Source organism: Rhinopithecus roxellana, chromosome 17, assembly GCF_007565055.1.
Source record: "Rhinopithecus roxellana isolate Shanxi Qingling chromosome 17, ASM756505v1, whole genome shotgun sequence".
In the NCBI taxonomy this organism is placed as follows: Eukaryota; Metazoa; Chordata; class Mammalia; order Primates; family Cercopithecidae; genus Rhinopithecus; species Rhinopithecus roxellana.
The window spans coordinates 78963718-78981582 of NC_044565.1; the positions used below are offsets into that span (position 1 = coordinate 78963718).

Here is a 17865-nt window from a genome sequence, read left to right on the forward strand (position 1 = left end):
GTATTCTTTTGTTTCCACGTTTAGAAAAATACAAAACCCTTCAGCCAGGCGCCTGTAATCCCAGCACTTTGGGAGGCTGAGGTGGGCGGATCACTTGAGGTCAAGAGTTCAAGCCCAGAAGTTCAAGACCACCTGGCCAATAGTGTAAAACCTTGTCTCTACTGGATCATGCCACTGCCTTCCAGGTGGGGCAACAGAGCGAGACTCCATCTCAAAAAAAAAAAAAGAAAAGAAAAATATGGAACCCTTTGTGAATCTGTGTCATCCTTGTACTGAGGCCTTGCTGATCTCTGTATCTTTCCAGTTGTAGGGTAGGTACTGGCAAGGGAGGTACTTGAATATTTTAATCCAGGTTATATAAGGAAAAAAAGTTGGATTTCTAATATTTAAACCTAGTTGGCTCCAGTTTAAAGATATAAATATGTACCTCACTTAAACATCATGTAAATAAAATCTAATTTAAGCACAAATCCCTATTTCGTAGTGATGAACTTGGTTTTAGCATTGTATTATCTGCCAAATTCTTTTACATTAAAAAAAACTCCTAAATACAAAGAATACCTAGTAAGTGAAAGAAAATAAAATATCCTAACCAGTCTGTTTTACAAAGATATTGGTTTAAAATAAAGAAAGAGCATATACTTACTTATGGGCTCTGAATGTATAGATAGGTTCTACATCAAGAGAAGTGCTCCTAAATCAGAGAGAAATGACTTTACCATTCTAAGTTTCAGTAATAAACAGTATAATTGAATATATGTCATAAAATTGCCTTTAAAAATACAAACATTATGGGAATATACCATTCTCAACTATATGATACATAAGAAAGCTTACTTAACACCAACTATACTTCCATGGCATCAAGAAACAAGATTCTTGTTTAGTAATAATATCTTGTTACAGTATTTTCAGCCCTGTCATAATCTATTTGACTAAAGGGAAAGACAGCTTCATTCAAGAGAAACAACATGGGCTTTGAAGAGATAAATTTCTGAACTCAATTTCCAGTTCTGTCACTAATTGGCTAACTTTAAGCAAATTATTGAATCTTTCAGAACTTCAGATTACACCGTTTAAAACACAACAAAAAAAATGGGAATGACACCAAATAATCACAGGATTAAATAGGATTCTACAATTTAAAAAACACCCCAGGACACAATCATGCACATAGTAGGATATCAGCAAATGGTACTTCTATTTCCTTGCCTTTCCAATAAGGTTAATATGTCTATCCTCCATACTGAAGAGACTGTCCAAATTATCAGTTTATTCATTACTCAGAACACCATTATTATAGGTACACTACACCCTAATACTGGCTATGACTTTGATGGAAACTGGATTTAAAGTCACATACGTACCGATTTCTATACTGTATTGCAGTTATGTATAGACATGTTATCTCACAATGTATAGCCAGTAAACTATTTTTCTCTTCTGAAAACACCTAATCTATATGAAAGTCCATCTGGTTTTAGCAATATCTGGTTCAGCTATCTGAGGCAGACTGATAAATCAAGTATTTCATCTACCTTACATATGACACAGAATTAATGACACTGATCTCTCTTAAACCAGGCAATAGATTTCCTCTATTGGTAGTAAAATTTTTGTAACCTCCTCTATTTGATGTTCAGTGATGACTCTTATAATAACAAAGTGCCTAACAATGCAAAAGGGTCTTTGCTGGCAGATGCTGGTTTTTTTCTTTTTTTGACATGTGACCCAAAGGAGTGGAGCTCCAATAAGGACCCAAGCAAGCAGAATCAGGTTTAGCTATGTGACTTTTAAAGGGTTTATACTAACTCATGTCTATCCATACTTAGACAAGAACTAAAGGGCCAAGGCAAGCACTTTAGCAGTTAAGTTAGCCTCTGAGTCTAGACATACTGGTGGGTATGGAACGTACATAAAGTCTCAAGGCCAAAAGACAAGATCAAGACCCTCCACTTATCCCAGTGAGGCTTTTCTCTGCTCCACCCCGTAAGTCTAATCTACTAAACAATGGGTGGAGGTGGAGATTTGATTATTTTAAAGATGCATATACCTGTTTATAGGAACAGTCAAAACCTTCAGTACAGATAAGGGGCTCCCCAAATACAGCAGCCATTTAAAAATACTGTTATATATAAGGACGGTAATCAGTATTCACAATCCCTGGTGAAACCAACAGATAATACCACATCTTCCTAAGCATCAGTTTTCTAACCTACCATTAGGTCATATAAACGGAAAAACACAATAAATTACATGACATGGCAGAAAGAACTAGAAGAAATATTTGGGAAATTTAATAGAAATAAAATATGTCATTTTCTGCTGAAAATGTTAATTAAAATATTCAAGTATGTCAAAGTAGAATATTCTCACTTTTTGGCTGGGGCTGTTTTCTGTAAATTCCACATTTTTAATGTGTGATCCTCTGATGCTGTTATCAAAACAGGCTCAATGGGATGGAAAGCAAGGGCTCGGATGCCATCAAAGTGACTTCTCAATGTAAACTTAGGGTTCCATGTCTTCCTCAATGCATCTTTATTGTTTGCTATCTATTAAAGAAACAAAACAAAGATATCTATACACTTAGTTCAGGATAGGGGAAAAAATTGCATTTCAACATTAATTCTTGCTGATTTGTCAATAAACCATCACTTTGCAATTTTAAAAACAATATAATTTTTAACCAAACCAAGAAGCAAAATTAGCAATAATCCAACACTAGTTTTCTTTTAAGAAATATGAAAGGTGTATTATTACAAAAACAATTAACATAATTGAATATAAAAAGTGAATCAAATTACATAAAATAGATCTTACTAGGATGCTAAATAAGATCAAGTAATTTAACACAAATTATAGTATACAAATATAATTTTGGGCAAGAGTTGAAAAACTAAGTTATCTTTAAACCTGCTAACATTTTAAAATACCGTACTTTTGAGATTTTAATACTTTCTAATAGCTAAATTTTCTTCATCAAACTGGAAACAAAGTTTATAAACTGGAAACATAAAATGTTAAAAATGGAAGAGATAACTCAAAGAACGCATTCTACTGGTAAAACACACACATGTTCTTTCCCTCTGTGGTAACTCAATCTCAAAAACAAAACAAAACAAAACAAAAAAAGTACTATTTTTTCATTCTAATCATATAACAGAAAAGCTAAAGAGGTAGATTATATTTGAATTTACACTAGCACCACAGGGTACGAATTCTTCACACTCCAAGGCTAGCAATCAGACTAAGTTTAAGTTAGAGTAGCAAAAGTACAATCATGTGCCACATAACTACATTTTGGTCAACAGTGGACCACATATATGATGCTGGTCCCATAAAATTATAATGGAGCTGAAAAATTCCTATAGTAACATCATAGCTGTTTTAATGCTGTAGCACAATACATTACTCATATGTTTGTGGTGATGCTGGTATAAACAAACCTATTTGGGCTGCCAGTGGTATTAAAGTCTAGCATGTATAATTATGTACAGAACACATACTGGATAATGATATTAACTGCTGTTACTGGTTTATATATTATAATTTTTATTCTACAGTATATTCCTTTTACTTAATTTTTCAAAAGTTAACTATAAAACAGCTTTAGACAGGTCCTTAAGGAGTATTCTACTAGAAGGCACTGTTATCACAGAAGATGACAGCTCCATGACTGTGACTGCCCCTGAAGACCTTCCAGTGGGACAAGATGTGGAGGTAGAAGAGAGTGATACTGATGATCCTGACCCTGTATAGGCCTAGGTTAATATGCGTGTATGTGTATTCATTCTTAACAAAAAAGTTAAAAAGTAAAATAAACATTAAAATTCTAAAAATAGGAAAAAGCTTATAGAATAGGGATATAACGGAAGAGAATATTTTTCTACAGCTATACAATGTGTTTGTTTTAAGCTGTGTTATTATAAAAGTCAAAATGTTTTTAAAAATTCAGTTTATAAAGTAAAAAATTATAGTAAGCTAGGTCTAATTTATTACTGAAGAAAGTTTTTTTATATATATTTTAGTACAGCCTAGGTGTACAGTGTTTACAAGGTCAACAGTAGTGTACGGTAATGTCCTAGACCTTCACATTCACTCACCACTCACTGACTCATTCTGAGCAACTTTCAGTCCTGCAAGCTCCATTCACGCTAAGTGTCCTACACAGGTGTACCATTTTGAAATATTTTATACTGTATTTTTACTGCACCTTTTCTATGTCTAGACATGTTTAGATACATACTTACCATTGTGTTATAGTTGCCTACGGTACAGTAACATGCTATATAGATTTGTAAAGCCTATGCCATCTAGGCTTATAAGTATACTCTATGATGTTTGCACAACAATGAAATCACCTAATGAACACATTTCTCAGAATGTATCCCCATCATTAAGCAAGGTATGACTGTATTGGTAAAAGACTGGAGAAACACTACTTATTTACAAATGACAAAAATACAGCAATACTAACAATAGCTATTATTTTGGGCATTATTCACTATTTTGACCACTACTGAAAATACTTTATATGCATTAACTCACTTAATCCTCAAAATAACTTTATGAAGAAGGAAATAACATTATCTCTACTTTCCAGACTAGATAAACCAGGAAAAGAGAAGTGACTTGCCCAAAGAACCCTGCTAGTAAGTGGAGGGGCCTGGATTCAAACTCAAGCCATTGGAATTTAGAAGTTACCCTCAATAAAACATCTGCAGAAAAAAATGGATAGAACTTGTCAAATTAGGATAATAAGAGAACATAAAACACATCATCCAAGGAACTGGGTTCCTAAGTACTGGGGCTGTTTATTCTGGAAGAAGAAAAGCTGAGTAGAATCATGTCTGCTCTTTTTAAGCACCTGAAAGGCTTTCAGGTGAAAGAGCAATCAAATTCCTTCTGAATGTCTTAATGTGGTAGGCAGCCACTAAGATGGCCCCAGTCAGCCCCATTTCCTTATAGGTAAACCTTATATAGTTCCCTCCCACATTATGGGGTTGGTCTCTGTCACCAACAGAATATAGCAGAAGTGATAACAAGTTACTTCCAAAATTAAGTTATAACATCTTCCATCTTGGGTGTTCTTGCTCTCTCTCTTTTCACATGCACTCACATTGGGGGAAGCCAGCTGCCATGCTGAAAGGCCCATGGAGAGACCTATGTGGTGAGGAACTAAAGTCTCCCCCAATAGCCAGCAAAGAACCAAGGCCTCCCAACAACCACAGGAAGAGTTTAAAAGCAGATCCACCCCATAAGTCAAGTCTTCAGGTGATACTGCAGCCCTTGCCAACATCTTGACTGCAACTACATTAGAGACCCTAAGACAGAATCACCTGGCTAAACTGCTTCTGTATTCCTGACCCATGGAAACTATGAGATAATAAATGTTTTTTGTTTTAAGCTGCTAAGTTTTGGCATAATTTGTTACATAGCCACAGATTACTGGTATTATTATGAAACCAGGAACTACTTTTGAAAACCGAGTGACAGACCTAACACAAAGTTTTCTAACAAAAACTATGAAAAAAGAATGAGCTTTATCTGGAGAGAGGACTAAGTTACATTACATACTGGATAAACTCTTTGTGGGGCTAGAATAGAGAGAACAGAAGTATCTAATGGGAACTTCGGCTTCTAGCCATAACAAGTCAGGTAATTTGGACCACCTCTGCACTAAGGACAAGTAGAAAAGCAGAATTAAATATAAAAAGCAGAGAACGGCCGGGCGCGGTGGCTCAAGCCTGTAATCCCAGCACTTTGGGAGGCTGAGACGGGCGGATCACGAGGTCAGGAGATCGAGACCATCCTGGCTAACACGGTGAAACCCCGTCTCTACTAAAAATACAAAAAACTAGCCGGGCGAGGTGGCGGGTGCCTGTAGTCCCAGCTACTCGGGAGGCTGAGGCAGGAGAATGGCGTAAACCCGGGAGGCGGAGCTTGCAGTGAGCTGAGATCTGGCCACTGCACTCCAGTCCGGGCGACAGAGTGAGACTCCGCCTAAAAAAAAAAAAAAAAAAAAAAAAAAAGCAGAGAACAAAATACTGAAGAAAAACCAGGCCAAAATCCAGAGAAGAAGAGAGGCCTAAAAGGTGAGTCCAGTATTGGGCTGTTTTCCCCCAGATGCTGTTTACTGATTCCAGAGGGGGTGGCTCGAGAGGCTGAGCAGTATTTCTGACAGTTTTGAAGTGTCACGGGGATACAAATTGATGAACCTGCCATGACAGTTGGGCTCAGTAAGCCACTTTGCTTTGGGTTATGATTTCAAAGGGTGGCATCCTACACATAAGGGTGAACTAGAAGAAGCCAAGGCCTTGCAGGGACTGTAAAAATTCAAAATGAAATAAATCGATCCCAGATCCCAGAGGTAGTGGCTGCATACATCTGAGAAAAGCAATTTAAATTACAGCATTTGGTCTGAAGTTATTTCTACAGACAACTTTTCAAACAACAGTTTCTTGAAAATAAAAATAATCATGTACATAAGGATGTAAGACAATATAACTGAAAATGAGCAGAAACAACACATAGCAATAAAAGAACTACAGAGTTTCCAATTCAACTTTAAAATAATCATGCTTCAGCTGGGCGTACTGGTGAACATCTGTAGTCCCAGCTACTCAAGAGGCTGAGATGGGAGGAGAGCCTGAGCTCAGGAGGCAGAAGTTGCAGTGAGTCAAGATCACGCCACTGCACACCAGCCTGGGTAAAATAATAAGATTCTGTCTTAATAATAATAATAATAATAATAATAATAATAATAATGACGTTGATTATGTCCAAGGAGATAAAAGACAAGACTGAAAATTTTGGAAGAAATCTGTAAACAATCTAAAAAAAAGAATTTGGCCGGGTGCAGTGGCTCACACCTCTAATCCCAGCACTTTGGGAGGCTGAGGCAGGTGGATGACAAGGTCAGGAGATCAAGATCATCCTGACCAACATGGTGAAACCCTGTCTCTACTAAGAACACAAAAATTAGCTGGGTGTGGTGGCGTGTGCCTGAAATCTCAGCTACCTGGGAGGCTGAGGCAGGAGAATTGCTTGAACCCAGGAGGCAGAGGTTGCAGTGAGCCAAGATCGCACCACTGCACTCCAGCCTGGCGACAAAGCAAGACTCTGTCTCAAAAAAAAAGAAAAAAAAAAAAATTCAAGAAGCAAAAACTAGCCAGGTGCATCACTGTAATCCCAGCACTGTAATCCCAGCACTTTGGGAGGCCGAGGCGGGCAGATCACAAGGTCAGGAGATCAAGACCATCCTGGCTAACACGGTGAAAACCTCATCTCTACTAAAAATACAAAAAAAAAAAAAAAAAAAGTAGCCGGGCATGGTGCTGGGCACCTGTAGTCCCCACTACTTGGAAGGCTGAGGCAGGAGAATGGCGTGAACCCGGGAGGTGGAGATTGCAGTCAGCCGAGATTGCACCACTGCCCTACAGCCTGGGCGACAGAGCAAGACTGTCTCAAACAAAAACAAAAACAAAAACAAAACAAAAAACTGTAAGACCTCAATATATGGGCTTAACTACTGACTACAGATTACTGAAGAGAGAATTAGTGAACTGAAAGATGAGTCATTAAAAAAAAATAAATGGAATAGGAGACAGAGATCACAGGAAGAAGAGGAAGAAGGTGTAACACACATATAACTATGTTCCAAAAAGAGAAGAGAAAGACAGAGGTGCAAAAGTGGTACTCGATGAGAAATGGCTGAGAACTTTACAAAAGTAATGAAAATATATCAAGTCATAAAGATTTAAGAACTTCAAGAAACTTAAATAAAAAAGGAAAACAGGCCGGGCGCGGTGGCTCAAGCCTGTAATCCCAGCACTTTGGGAGGCCGAGACGGGCGGATCACGAGGTCAGGAGATCGAGACCATCCTGGCTAACACGGTGAAACCCTATCTCTACCAAAAATACAAAAACTAGCCGGGCGAGGTGGCGGGCGCCTATAGTCCCAGCTACTTGGGAGGCTGAGGCAGGAGAATGGCGTAAACCCAGGAGGCGGAGCTTGCAGTGAGCTGAGATCCGGCCACTGCACTCCAGTCCGGGCGACAGAGCGAGACTCTGCCTCAAAAAAAAAAAAAAAAAAAAGGAAAACAAACTTTGGCTAAAAAAAAAAGACACAGATAATATTAGTGACAAAAATCAGACTACCATTAAACGACCAACAACAGAAATGATAGTTGACCTAAGCAGAAAACATAAAACAAAGACAGTAAAATACTATGTTTAGAGTGGGAAAAAAAAAAAAAAAAACACCTCTGCCAACTAGAATTCAATATGCAATAACAGTTGACCCACTCAGGCTAAACAAAGATATTTCAGAAAACAAGACACGGAGAGAACCGGACACCAACAGACCTTCACTAAAGAGAAATACTAAATGTCCTCAGGTGAAAGGAAAGTGATCCCAGATGGACAGACATGCAGAAAAGAATTTTAAAAAGCAAAATGTTTAAAGGATAATGTAAAATGTAAAATAAATAATCCTAACTGAATGTAGAGTGTACAAAACAATTTTCTTATAGAAGATAAACATATTCAGAAATGTGTAACAAGAATGACATGTAAGTAGGGTGGGAATTAAGAATTAAAAGCATTGTAAGGTCTTTGCATGGAAAATTTTGATAAAAACGTATGTGATACTCTCTAGGGTATTCATTGAAGAGTAGCGAAAGAGTATAGAAATTCCAAGTAGTAGAAAGGTGGAAGGTTGAATAAAAAATAAACCACCCCAGCTGGGAACAATGGCTCACGCCTGTAATCCCAGCACTCTGTGAGGGTGAGGTGGGCAGACCGCTTGAGCCCAGCAGTTCAAGACCAGCCTGGGCAGTATAGCAAGATCCCGTCTGTACAAAAAAGTAAAAAGCCAGGCATGGTGGTGTACACCTATGGTCCCAGCTACTTGGGAGGCTGAGGTGGGAGGATGGCTTAAGCCCAGAAGGTCAAGGCTACAGTGAGCTGTGATCACACTACTGCATTCCATCTTGGGCAGGAGAATGAGACTCTGCCTCAAAAAAAAAAAAAAAAAAGGATTGAATGCTCCAAATAAAAGACAAAGGTTATCAAAGATTACCAAAAAAAAAAAAAAAAAAAGCAAAAATCAATGGTGTTTTAAAAAGACAAATGTGAAATATAAGGCAATAAAAATATTGGAAATAGAAATGATTTTTTTTTTTTTTGAGAGGGAGTCTCATTCTGTCGCCCAGGCTGTAGTGCAGTGGTGTGATCTCAGCTCACTGCAAACTCCATCTCCTGGGTTCACACCATTCTCCTACCTCAGCCTCCCAGGGAGCTGGATCTATAGGCACCCGCCACAACACCCAGCTAATTTTTTTGTATTTTTAGTAGAGACTGGGTTTCACTGTGTTAGCCAGGATGGTCTCGATCTCCTGACCTCGTGATATGCCCACCTCGGCCTCCCGAAGTGCTGGGATTACAGGCGTGAGCCACTGTGCCCAGCTTAGAAATGATTTTTTAAAAATTTGTATCAGGTCAGGCATGGTGGTTCAGGCCTGTAATCCTAGCATTTTGGAGTAGGCTGAGCCAGGTGAACTGCTTGAGCTTAGGAGTTTTGAGACCAGCCTAGGCAATACGGCAAAAGCCTGTCTCTACCAAAAATAAAAGAAAGTATCTGGGTGTGACGGTGCGTGCCTATGGTCCCAGCTACTTGGGAGGCTGAGATGGGAGGATCATTTGAGCCCAGTGGGGCGGAGGGTGCAGTGAGCTGAGATCAAGCCACTGTACTCCAGCCTGGGTGACAGAGTGAGACCCTGCCTTAAAAAAAAAAAAAAAAATTGTAAATCTGTATCATATTTGTGAAGAATGGAGTGCAAGGAGCCCGTTTAGATTAGATGGTTATTGCAGTAGCTCTAAGAAAAAAATGGACCAGGATAGAAAGTGAAAAGTAGTATATGGATTTTCAACTGTTTTTGGAGGTAGAACCGAAAAGACTTACTAATGGGCTTAGCAAAGAGTTTGGGAGTTTTTTATCTGTATGAAGAGGAGTGGGTGGTAAGCGTTCCTCTTTGGAGTGCTTCTTTACCATACCTACGGTTTAGATACATTGTGTTTTCCAGCAGAGATCATAAACTATCAAAGTGAAAGGAATTTAATGAAATAAGGCAGGTTATAAATACTTTACCTATGACATAAGCAACTATTTTTCTAATAAATCATTTATTGTGATGAGGAATTATAAACACATTTATAAAACAATTGTTTGGAATTAAATACATGTATGCACAAAGGTACAAAGATATCAATTTTGGTCCAAATCTCTGATGGGTCAGCCTTAACATCTGGAAAGCACACTGTATACATCCATGCCCACTAATAATTAAAATCTCTTCTCAATAGGATATTGACTAATGTACTAAAGAAGCAAGACAAATATTGTTTAGGTAGGCATGAATTACAACAAACTGCTGGTGCCCTAAAACAGAAAACAAAAAATCCAAATTTGGTAATGGAAAAAGGAATTCTTTCCCCTATCAAAAACCAATGAACAAATCATACTAAATTATGGATTTAGGTAAAGCCCATAATTTTAATCTCCAGGTTATGGAAAAATGTTAGTTTTTCTTTATGTATCTTTTAAAGTTTTCAATGGAAACTGAACCAAGTTCTATATTTGTAAAGAAGTTTTACCATTGTCTTCATTTTCTATAAAATCAACTTTTTATTTTTGCACAGGCTGGAGTGCAGTAGTGTGGTTTTGGCTCACTGCAACCCCTGCCTCTGGGCTCAAGCAATTCTTCTGCCTCAGCCTCCCGAGTAGCTGGGATTACAGGCACCTGCCGCCATGCCTGGCTCATTTTTTGTATTTTCAGTAGAGACAGCATTTCTCTACGTTGGCCAGGTTGGTCTTGAACTCCTGACCTCAAGTGATCCGCCCACCTCGGCCTCCCAAAGTGTTGGATTTACAGGCACTGTAAATCCACTGCGCCCAGCGCAAGTTTTTATTTTTAAAAACCAAGTAAAGGCCGAGACGGGCGGATCACGAGGTCAGGAGATCGAGACCATCCTGACTAACACGGCGAAACCCCGTCTCTACTAAAAAAAAATACAAAAAATTAGCCGGGCGAGGTGGCGGGCGCCTGTGGTCCCAGCTACTCAGGAGGCTGAGGCGGGAGAATGGCGTGAACCCGGGAGGCGGAGGTTGCAGTGAGCTGAGATCCGGCCACTGCACTCCAGCCTGGGCGACAGAGCAAGACTCCGTCTCAAAAAAAAAAAAAAAAAAAAAAACCAAGTAAAAACATCAAAAACAAAACTACTACTTACATCGTAAGTTAGTGAGTCTGCTTCATTGGCCACCGTAAGGCCTGCTAGTTCTCCAAGTCCCAGTTCACTTTCAAGGGCTTCATCTGCTCCCATGATAAATGACTTTCCAGAAGAAGGAGGAAATGTCAATGCTTCCACTGAAGAGGGAAAACAAAGGAAACATTTAAAAATCTCTAAGGAGCCAACATTTAGTTTCATTTGCTTGCATCAAATTTCTTATAGTGCACGTATACACTTAATTGTTTTTAAATGCTTTTAAACATAATAAAATTCAGTGAGCAGAAAATCCTTAATAATTTATTGCTTTTTCCATATCTTAACCACAGGTAAAGCCATCAACTAATTAGAAAAGTAAAACAGGAAACAAATCTAAGAATCCACTGTCCTTTCATTTTCACTATATAAAAAATAATGACTATAGGAAAGTAAGTTTTCCTTGTTTGATATTTCATGCTAATTACCTAAACAATTTCTAATAATTACTAAATATATGTAACAAGTGCTGGTCTCATTCAAAATACAATTCATTAATTTTATAACCTAGAAGAGTATAGAAAATTTCAAATGAAAATGGGTCAAACTCTAAAATGTGCCTATTTATGTGACAAAATCAATATGTGGTGTTACAAGTCAGGATTACCTCTGCCGGGCAGGAGAGGGGTAGTGATTAAAGAAAAGAAGCAACAACAGGACTTCTAGGGCCCTGGTAATGTTCTACTTGTTGACCTAAGGGGTGGTGACATGGGAGGGTAATAATTCTACCTTGATGACAGTTCACTGAGCTGTATTATCAGCACTCTTCTGTAGGTATATTATAGTTCATCTAAAAATGTTTACTTCAGATAGTATTTTTTATTTTTTTATGTTTTTTTCTGAGACAGTCTCGCTCTGTCACCCAGGCTGGAGTGCAGTGGTGACATCTTGGCTCACTGCAACCTCCATCTCCTGGGTTCAAGAAATTCTCCTGCCTCAGCCTTCCGAATTGCTGGGATTACAGGTGAGTGCCACCATGCCTGGCTTATTTTTGTATTTTTAGTAGAGCCGGGGTTTCACCATGTTGGCCGGGCTGGTCGCGAACTCCTGACCTCAAGTGATCCACCTGCTTTGGCCTCCCAAAGTGCTGGGATTAGAGGCGTGAGCCACCGCACCCGGTAAAGAAAATTTTTTGTTTTTGTTTTTTTGTTTTTTAGATGGAGTCATGCTCTGTGGCCCAGGCTGGAGTGCAATGGCGTGATCTCAGCTTACTGCAACCTCCGCCTCCTGGGTTCAAGCGATTCTCCTGCCTCAGTCTCCCAAGTAGCTGGGATTACAGGTGCCTGCCACCATGCCTGGCTAATTTTTGTATTTTTAGTAGAGATGGGGTTTCCCCATGTTGACCAGGCTGATTTCAAACTTCTGATCTCAGGAGATCCACCCGCCTCGGCCTCCCAAAGTGCTGGGATTACAGGCATGAGCCACCGCACCTGGTGAGAAAATTTAAAGTGTTCATTTGAATACTTTCATTAGCTGTGAACTGTGTACTTCAAAGATGTCAGTTTTACTTTGTGAATAACTTGAAATATCCTATTTTGTAACATTTTGAACATACCAATCCAATTCCTTCAACAACCATCATAGAAAAATCAGTCAAAAGCAAAAATGTCAAATTAATGATTTTATTTAATTTGGTCAATAACAAAATGTCACTCTTTATAAATGCAAATTGTTCTGACAAACGTCAGAGATGGTCTTTGAGTAGTTTCCTAGAGGTGGTTATATATGACAAACATTTGTGATTCAATAAGATGAATTTAGTAGTTCAAACGCCAGCTGCTAAAGGAGTAAATTAATTTTCTTAAAAGAAACAAGTCAACTGTATTGACTAGTACATGTACAAGACATTTTTCACACTTACATTCAATCATGTATAATAATAAATACTCATTGAATAAATGAAAGAATTGGCCAGGCTCGGAGCCTTATGCCTGTAATCTTAGTGTTTTGGGATACCAAGGTGAGAGGACCCTTTAAGGCTAGGAGTCTGAGACCACCCTGGGTGACAGGGCGAGACCCCTATCTCTTAAAAAAAAAAAAATCTGAGACAGGGGTCTCACTCTGTCACCCAGGCTAGAGTGTAGTGGTGCGATCTCAGCTCACTGCAACCTACGCCTCCCAGGTTCAAGCAAACTCTCCTGTCTCAGCCTACCAAGTAGCTAATGCCACCATGCCTGGCTAATTTTTGTATTTTTAGTTGAGATGGGGTTTTGCCACGTTGGCCAGGCTGGTCTCAAACTCCTGACCTCAAGTGATCCGCCCGCCTTGGTGTCAGCCATCACGCCCGGCCTCTACAAATTTTTTTAACAATTAATCAAGCATGGTGGTGCATGCCTCTAGTCCTAGCTACCTGGAAGGCTTGAGGCAGGAGGATCTCTTGAGCCCAGGAGTTTGAGGCTACAGTGAGCTATGACTGCACCACTGCACTCCAACCTAGGCGATAGAGCAAGACCATGTCTTTTAAAAAAATTTTTTAAATAGTTACTTGCTTTTAAAAACAGTAGTGACAAACTCTTACAATCCTCATCAGAACAAAATAGAGCATAAATTAAGACATTATCAAACCACCATACAATACAGTAGCAAAAATAAAAATAGGTTTTACCCAAAATACCATATATCATCTGAGAAGTTCAAACAACTCTAAACATTTACTAATGAAGAAAAGGAATTGTTTAAGTTAGAACAGCAATTTTCAGGTCAAAAATATCAGTCGAATGACTCATGTGAGACTATGATGGTAGGTCTTCAGCCAGGCGTTTTTTGTTTGATTTGTTTTCATTTCTAACATTTCCAGATAACTTTGTTCAGGTGTAAAAGACTAAGATTCCTAGGATAGACCATATACATTATGTAAGCTAATTCTAACTAATCGTCTACAAACGGCCAAGTAAAACCTGAAAACAAAGTAACAACTCCTTCCTTACATACCAGTGGATAGCCAGGACACTCCAGGACTGAAGAGGGAGAGCAATAATAAGCATCACTGTTACCTGATTGTTCCTAAGGAGCCTTAGAACTTAAGACTATAGGTCACATTTCCATCTGGCAACTAAACCTTACTAGCCCTAATCAGCTTCTACCAAAAAATAAAACAAAACAAAACCCTGTGCCTTTTAAGTGTGACACTGCCTTCTGTTTTTTTTTTTTTAAAGACAGAATCTTACTCTGTTGCCCAGACTGGAGTGCAGTGGTGTGATGTAAACCTCCGCCTCCTGAGTTCAAGTGATTCTCCTGCCTCAGCCTCCCAAGTAGCTGGGACTACAGGCACACGCCCCCATGTCTGGCTAATTTTTGTAATTTTAGTTGAGACAGGATTTTGCCACGTTGGCCAGGCTGGTCTTGAATTCCTGGCCTCAAGTGATCTGCTCACCTCAGCCTCCCAAAGTGCTGGGATTACAGGCGTGAGCAACTGCACCCGGCCCTGACTTCTGAATTATTAAAATAAAAATAAAGTAACAAAATTATAGCACACACACAGCATATGAACGTTCTTTCTGAAAGTGGACTGAAGACCAGGAAGTATCAGTTATAGACAATTCAATATACAATCTATCGCTTATATGTTTTTTCTTTTTCCGAAAAACCTGCACCAAGGGGGAAGGCTTAGGACAACTGCTACAGATAGCAAGTTAAACAAACATTTAATGCTTGAGTTTTAAAGTTCCTATGTTTTTTTATCAAGGACATCTTCTGTGGCTTATGTAATGCTTTTGTACATCTGTCCTTTAGTAAATAGTATATATCCTGCCCCTATTATTAGAATTCTGCATAATTCATGTATGGCCCGAGATGAAATCTGATAAACTTCTTGAATTATGAAAATAAGAGAAAAACTAACTTTTCTCCTTATCTAGACCTGATCTTGGGATAAATGCAACTGATTAGAAGTCTCATACCTATAATGTCAACAGAATGCATCTCCTAGTGATCAACATACCTACTGAGGACCATGACCTCACATCTGTAATTCAAAAGACATCAAATAAATTTTATATCTAGCGTGTAAGTGTTGATTCTTTGTATGGGTAATAAATTCCAAGTATGCTATTATTGACTCTAACAAATAATTAACCATGTACTGGTCAAAAATCTCACTGAAAAAGTATTCCAATCATGAAAATCTATATACATCAAAATTGTATCAGTTTATGTCTCTCTAAAATGTGATGGATTAAAAAAACAAGAAAAAAACCATATGATTATTCTGTGACTTTTTCTCAGGCTGTGTTGATCAATAAATAATAATTTGAAGAGAAAGTGCAAATACAGTATTTAAATTCAGGATTAATTTTTAAAAATATTTTAAAATATACATTAATCATAATTACTTTTATGTCACGTTGAATTTTCAGCTAATGTAAATATTTGATTGATTGTTTTAAGAGACAGGGTCTCACTATGTCACCCAGGCTGGAGTGCAGTAGCTATTCACTGACTCAATCATCACACACTACAGTCTCAAACTCCTGAACAGGGGCTAGACGCGGTGGCTCATGCCTGTAATCCCAGCACTTTGGGAGGCTGACGCAGTTGGATCACTTGAGCCCAGGAGTTTGAGATCAGCCTGAACAATATGGCAAAACCATGTCTCTACAAAAAGCATACAAAAAATTATCTGGGCATGGTGGCATGTGCCTGTAGTCCTAGCTACTCCGGAGGCTGAGGTGGAAGTATCACCTGAGCCTGTGAGGTCAAGGCTGCGGTGAGCTGTGATTGCGCCACTGCACTCTTAACTTGAGTGACAGAGTGACAGCCTGTCTCAAAAAAAAAAAAAAAAAAAAAAAACCTCCTGGGCTCAAGTGATCCTCCCACCTCAGCCTCCCAGGGGATCACCATGCTCAGCTTAAATACGTACTTTAAAATCAATTTCCACATATAAACATTTTACGCATTTATAAACAGATAAATCAGACCTGTGTCTAAAAGAAAGACCTGTATTTATATACCATAGGATTATACTGCAAGACTAAAAACAACCTAAATATCCAAAAGGAATAGTTTCACATCAAGTCTAAAATATAATATACAATCTTAAAATTATCATTATGAAAAATCATTTGTATGATTTTAAGAACACAAAATAGAATTATTATACATGATGTAAAATAATGCATATTTTTATGCAGGTATATTCTATACCTGTATAAAAAGTACATATATGTGAGGCCAGGCATGGTGGAGCATGCCTGTAATCCCAGCACTTTGGGAGCCCAAGGTGGGCAGATCACTTGAGGTCAGGAGTTCAAGGTCAGCCTGGCCAACATGGCAAAACCCCGTCTCTACTAAAAATACAAACAAATTAGCTAGGCATGGTGGCAGGTGCCTGTAATCCCAGCTATTCAGGAGGCTAAGGCAAGATAATCGCTTGAACCCAGGAGGCAGAGGTTGCAGTGAGCCAAGATCGCACCACTGCACTCCAGCCTGGGCATACAAAAAATAAATAAATAAAAATAAATACATATATACACACACACACACACACATATATATACATATACACACACACACACGTGAACCAGGACTGAAAGGGAACAAGTTAAAATAGCAGAATATGTGACTAGACTTTTAAGTGACTTTATCTCCTTTTTCAATTATCATTAATAAACTGCTTAAATATTTATATGAGTTTCAAAGTAAACATTTACTACCAATTTATAGACTGTTAATTTCCTCAGTGTTGGAATAGTATATATAGGGCCATGGGCATCAGTGGAGCCAGCAGATATTTTAAACCAGAATTTAGAGTTGGTTTTTAAGTGTATGCACCTTCTCAAGTCTTGAAGATTGAAGTTGGAATCAAACTCCCTTGAATGTAAGAAAGCTTGCATTTGGGGAAAACTATGCAGATCAAACACCTGCAGAATAAAGTTCTCTCTGATAGGAGAGTCCTTTCTAATGAATGAATTTAAAGATATACATCCAAGTGCATTTTGTGCTCCAGAGTATCTTAAATACTTACCTTCATCTGCCCTATTAATTTCATGTTCAGGAAGCCTGGAGCTGCTGGGTCTGGAAGGTGAACCCACAGATGGCTGCAATGAAGGAAGTTCATCAACATCTCTCAAATTAGCAAGCATATCTTGGAGTTTTGACCTATTGGGCCCTAGCCCAAAAAAGTGGGGGGAGGGGAAGATAAAAAAGAAAAAAGAGAATTATCCAACTGCCTCAAAATGGTATCATAAGCCTTATTTTCCATCCATCAATATTTACCTTTAAAAATATCCTACTAGATTAATAAGTATTTTCTAGTTTTCAAATTATTGTAAAAGTTTATTATTCTTGAAAAGAATTATACTGTTTAAGCAAATGGGATAATACCACTATTTACATAAAAAAGAATGCTCATGTCCAGTTAGACCATGAAAAATAATTCTTTAACCACTGAATATTGCTCTAAATGCAGCCAGATACAGATTGTGAATCTACTGTGCACTGAATTAAACAATAACATCCCTGTTTGTTTACATTAAGTTGCATTAATTGCCTTACATCCTGAAGCTATGGTACCCGAGGTGAAGTCTCATGCCCTACTGAATACTT

At 38.4% G+C, this 17865-nt stretch overlaps 1 protein-coding gene and 1 non-coding gene across 2 annotated transcripts in view; both read right to left on the reverse strand.

Annotated features, from left to right (window-relative positions):
• Nucleotides 1-17865, reverse strand: part of STRN (striatin) — a 132623-nt gene that overhangs the window by 23964 nt on the left and 90794 nt on the right. Inside the window, exons 9-12 of the mRNA XM_010373189.2 lie at nucleotides 17285-17428; nucleotides 11290-11426; nucleotides 2377-2552; nucleotides 647-694 (exon numbers count right to left, since the gene is read on the reverse strand). Of these exons, the coding sequence (XP_010371491.2) occupies nucleotides 647-694; nucleotides 2377-2552; nucleotides 11290-11426; nucleotides 17285-17428 (505 nt within the window). The remainder of the gene's footprint in view (nucleotides 1-646; nucleotides 695-2376; nucleotides 2553-11289; nucleotides 11427-17284; nucleotides 17429-17865) is intronic.
• Nucleotides 233-334, reverse strand: LOC115894413. Its single transcript, XR_004054535.1, has one exon. It is a non-coding gene; the product is annotated as a U6 spliceosomal RNA (small nuclear RNA).